The 5,202-nt window shown below is 43.0% G+C and overlaps 1 protein-coding gene across 1 annotated transcript in view; it reads right to left on the bottom strand.

Annotated features, from left to right (window-relative positions):
- The window catches only part of PITRM1 (pitrilysin metallopeptidase 1), a 26,576-nt gene extending 21,983 nt beyond the window's left edge, over positions 1-4,593 (bottom strand). The window contains exons 1-7 of the mRNA XM_027686836.1: positions 4,479-4,593; positions 4,185-4,287; positions 3,262-3,368; positions 2,547-2,698; positions 1,994-2,108; positions 1,787-1,883; positions 1,232-1,417 (exon numbers count right to left, since the gene is read on the bottom strand). Of these exons, the coding sequence (XP_027542637.1) occupies positions 1,232-1,417; positions 1,787-1,883; positions 1,994-2,108; positions 2,547-2,698; positions 3,262-3,368; positions 4,185-4,287; positions 4,479-4,516 (798 nt within the window). The 5' untranslated portion in view covers positions 4,517-4,593. The remainder of the gene's footprint in view (positions 1-1,231; positions 1,418-1,786; positions 1,884-1,993; positions 2,109-2,546; positions 2,699-3,261; positions 3,369-4,184; positions 4,288-4,478) is intronic.
- Positions 4,594-5,202: the final 609 nt, after the last annotated feature.

Below are 5,202 nucleotides of genomic sequence, written 5' to 3'. Positions count from 1 at the left end.
ATTTCAAATAAAAGATTGGGATTAAGCATCAGATTTCACATGAAATTTAGAATATACTCTGAATGTCACGTTTTCCAATAATTCAGTTACATCTTGAGAGGGGCCTTACAAACAATGTCTCAAAGTTAAAGACCCACCAATTTGGAACATACATAAAAATCACAGACCTCTTGGTAAAATTCCACATTTTTCAGCTGGTTTTATGCTTTGGAGGCCTCAAAATGCCTTATGATTTTTCTTATGTTCGGGTTTTTTATTTTTAAATTTGTTCTATTGCAGCAATATAGAAAGATCCGAGAAAAAAATATTAGTAACTGAAGCCAGAAACCCAGTGCACTCAAGTTTCAGAGGACAAAGTTCTTACAGTCCTCACACATAAAATATAAAATACAATGATCCATGCCTATGATCTATAAAACACAGTTGAGTTCCTTGGGTCAGTCTACTGAACACTCTCCCATACCTACAAGACTTCCAGGGAACTGTGAGCATGAGGCATGTCTCAGGTAAATCTCATTCCTCTATTAAAAAATCTAAACACAGGTACAGTAGAATACTTGGGATGATGAGAAAAACAATGGTTGGTAAATTCACTGTCACGACAAAAGCTGATGTTCCTTAAGTGAATTAATCAGAGTAACAGATTGAGAACAAAATTAGTACAGAAGAAACAATTATTTCCCTCCATGTAACTTTCAAATTGACTTTTAGCTTAAATACCTTATTAGCAGCAACCAAATTAGTATCTGACTCAAATGAAGATCCATTATTTAGAATCCACTACAGTAGTACGTGATCTGGGAGCAAATTAACAGCTATTCATTTGTAACTTCTAACTTAATCTGTGTTGACTTCAAAGAGGACAGGAACTCCTAGATTCATCCATGCTACTTGTATCATAACTCCTTAACATTATTGCTAAATATGTATTAGTGTGCTCCTTTCCCCCCAACCCGTGTGAGTTCAGGGTGAAACATCTGTAAACAAAAACCCCCAAAACAAATCCTCATGGTCAAGCCAGCAGAAACACCCTTGAAAATTACCCATCTCTCTTTCCTGCCTCAAATCCAACCCCACTGCTCTTCCTACAAGAAATTCCTTGCTTCAATGCTGTCCTAGCTGCTGTAGGGTACAGGTTATCCATGCTGCTGGCCATGTGGATGGAAACACTGTACTTGTGGTCTTCCCCTCACAGAAATATGAACAAAGTGCTAAATCACTACATAACCTAGAAAGTTAGTCCCAATTTCAGATACCTGGAATTGCTTGGATGATAATGTGTGGCATGGAACTGTTTAAGCTGCTCCCATGTAAGATCAGGAATACATAATGGATCTCCACCAGATATTACACCATAAGTGTGATCAGGAAGGATTTTGTTTTGCACATGCTGTGCAAATATCCTCTCATTATCTGTCTTAAGAGGAAAACACCACATTTCAGTGAAAGTCATCAAAACACATTTTAAAGATAAAAGGTGCTCAATAATAAGGCCTCAGAGTTCCAACTTACTCAAGAACCCCCTCCTCACGTAAGCATTTAGTTCTGCAGTCCCACATACTTTAATAAAACGTTATCACGTGAATGTAAGAGAAAATTCTACAATGAAATACATCAACAAGGTGCTGTTTTATATGTAAAAAAACCTTTGACAGGCTAACTTAAAAAAAAAAACACACCCATCCAACAGACTGTTGACTTTAGTAAATTTGCAAGAGGAATGAGAATCTCTGGTGCAATAATGCAACACGTGTAAGATCTTAAACCAAACATTCACAAAACTTACAAATGCCCCTTTCATTTCATTAAAAACAACTCCTTTGAAGACTAGAGGTGTCTGAGGATCAGCTGGGTTCTCATGTTCTAACCTCCAACCTTCTTGCCTGAAAAATTAATAACAGAAGTGTCAGGAGTTTGAAGGTTTTGAGATTTTTGGGGGCTCTTTTTTTACTTTAAGGTTTGCACCTTAAAGCGCAGTCTCAAGGTGTCTTACCAGAAATCTAATTGCCGTAGACATGGAAAGAATGCTGCATCCAAGTACACAGACAGGAGATTCTGAAAGTCCTTGGGATTTTGTGTTGAAAATGGGTAGAGTGTGTAATCACTAGCTGCATATAAATAAACATAAAAAAGATCAGCATTTTAGAAAGTCTAAGATGCATTTTGTCATCATTTATTTTTCACTTTTCATCCATATAAGTAACTGGAAGAAACTTACTACATGAAATGTATTTTTGCTGAGGAATACATGGACTTTTAAAATTGCAGCTATTTTACCACAAGAGCTTTGCTTTAGCCATAGATACATATCAAGAATTAAATGTATGCTGTATACTACAAAGCTCCAGCTCTGCTGGGACTTTGTAACTGCCAAATGAACAAGATCTATTTTGTTGTCTTGCCTTGTTAGTTTTTCAATATCTCACTCAAAACATTCACACCTAATAAAAACAGCTCCCTAAAGTGAAATTAAGGAGAGCCAACAGACAGCCGTAATGCAATAAAACCTCATGCATTTTAAGTGCCGTTATTTACTTTTGGCTTACCTGTGAATGCATTCATAAAAGTGGACAGTGACCTGTTTAACATTTTAAAGAATGGATCTCTGCAAGGATACTTCTGAGAACCACATAACACCGTGTGCTCAAGAATATGTGGGACCCCAGTGCTGTCCATTGGAGTGGTTCGGAATTGTATGCTGCAAGACAGAGAGCACAGAATGGAATGCACTCATTTGTGAGGAGAAGTCCACCCAACTCCTGCCTACAGCTCTGATTTATGGGAACATCATCACTGGCTGATAGCTAGTGTGACACACATCAGGATGCAGAGTTATTGAGTTCTTCAGACTCTTGAGTGCTCAGCCACCTCTTTCAGAGGGTGTATAACCTCTGCACTTCTATTTCTGGAGGTAGTACAGAAGCCCTTAGCTCACGAGTAAACACATTTCTTTTTACCGAAAAGGCTCAGAAAAAAAAAGGCAACTTTGTGGAAGGTTACGGTTGCATTATTTCTGCCTTTGGAAGTTTTCAAAGCCCACCCGCATAAATGTCTGAGGAACTGCACCTGAATTAAGTACGACTGTTTTGAGCAGCAGACTTCATGACATCTGTTCCAATCTGAAAAACTCTAAGATGACCCACAAACTAAGTACTACCCTCTCCGTTTCTACAGAAAAATACAGTCATGAAGTTAGATTACAATTCAAAAGCCACAGGGTGATGCTGAGGTTGAATGTGTTATACATATATTAATGTTTACCTGAACAGATTATTGGAGTCCTCCCGAGCCACATGTAAATACCTGGCTCCTGTACCATCATGACTAAGCTTCACTGCAGTCAGGAACAGCTCAGGAACAGCTGTCACCTGCATTGGAACAAAACATTTGTATTGCAGTGTGACTGAAACTGAGTCAAATAGATCATGGATGATATAGGAATGTTCAGTTTATTGATCCTGTATATAATATTGTCTTATACAAAATTAAATAAATTTTTGTTTCTATGGTTTGATGGGAAAAAGGAATTATACAAATGGAAAATAAAATTAATAACCCCATTAAAGTAAACTACAACCAAAGAACTGTACTCTTATGGTATAGACAGAAATTCAATCAGAAATACAAAGAAAATGCATATATTCAAATGTCAGTGGCTAGGGCAGTAAAAGAAAAACCAAGGAACCCTATTCTACCACTAGCTCTGTCACTAGGAATCACTTCTCGAAAATAACCTTCACTTTCTGCTTTTTTTTCAAAAAAGTGAAAAGAAATTCAGCATATTATTTCCCTCCCAGGTTCTCAACAAAGGTGTTAAAAGCAGCTTAGAAGAGAAAATATTGCTTGAATGTGTTTCATAAAACAGCACACAGTGAAGTTCAGCTATCAGTCAGGACTTTTAGTAGGCCACACCGAATGGTCGCAGCTCCAGCAGACACACAAGCTCCCGGGGTGCATTATTTACGCTAGAATTATCTCCCTTTAGGAAAATGTGTTAATGGCACCTAAAGAATTTGACTGCAGAAAGGTAGCTACAAGTAACTCCTGCATCATTTTTCTGACTGACCACCCACAGCATCCTCGTAAGTCTTTAGTGTGCAGTGGCCTCACGCAGGTGGATTCCAGCCACGGGGAAGCTGATGTATACAAACACAGAGGAACCACAAGCGGCGGGGAACGCTCACCTGCTCCACCGTGAATCCGTGGATGTGCTCGCCCACTCTGTACTCCAGCGCCCTCTCATTCGCGGGAACGCTCTTCCATCTCCACGACTTCCGACTCAGGGACCTGAAACAACACAGTTCCCTTTAAACAAACGCGCTACAGCCGCGAGCGGCACCGTCCCTCACGTCCGGGGTCCCGCCGGCCTCCAGCGAGGCGCTGCCCGTCCCGGGGCCGAGCGGGGCCCGGGGCAGCGCAGGGCGGGCGTTCCCCGCGCGGTGCCGGGCACGGGGCCCCCGCTGCCCCCGCTCCCTCACCGGCCGCGGCCCAGCAGCCCCCGGCAGCGGCTCCACATGGCTGCGGGCACGGGCGGCGGGACCGACAGGCCGAGCCGCACAGCCCGGCACAGCACAACCCGGCACAGCGCAGCACAACCCGGACCGGCGCAGGCGCCGCCGCCCCGCCCGCATTGGCGGCCCCGGGAGCTCCGCCCGCCCTACCCGGGCGGGGCCGTGCCAGGTCCTCGCCGGTCCGACACGGAGGGGCCCAAGGTGGGGGTGGCGTTTTAGAGGGGTGTATTTGCCGTTTTGGTGAGGATTGGCATTGGGTAGGAGGAATAATCTCTTGGAAATGTCTTTGCCTTGTTCAGGTAGTTCTCAGGAAAATCGAAAGTGCCGTTGGTTGTGAAAGGAGAGACCTTTGAGCAGTGCGTGTTGTTTGCTTTTCCTAATTTAAAAACAAACAAAACAAAACAAAACAGCACAATACTCGAGATCAGTGTGTTCCAAGGGCCCCATCTCTCTCCTGCCCTTGTGTTGCCAGTGCATCGATATGTTCCTGCAAAGACTTGGTGAGGAAATGGGCAAAGTCGGCAGCAGTAAGTTGGGAACTAAACCTGGCTGTAGCAGAGTCACAGAATCGGCCAAGTTGGAAAAGACCTGTGAGATCATTGAGTCCAATCGTGGGGCTGTGCCTGTGTGTGCAGAGCCCCGTCAGCCACACAAGGTCCCGCACAGGGACCCGCACAGTCCAAGTAAGCTC

Source organism: Neopelma chrysocephalum, unplaced genomic scaffold (genome assembly GCF_003984885.1).
Source record: "Neopelma chrysocephalum unplaced genomic scaffold, ASM398488v2 Primary Assembly neopelma1_72, whole genome shotgun sequence".
Lineage (NCBI taxonomy): Eukaryota > Metazoa > Chordata > Aves > Passeriformes > Pipridae > Neopelma > Neopelma chrysocephalum.
This window is presented reverse-complemented; position numbering and strand designations above follow the sequence as displayed.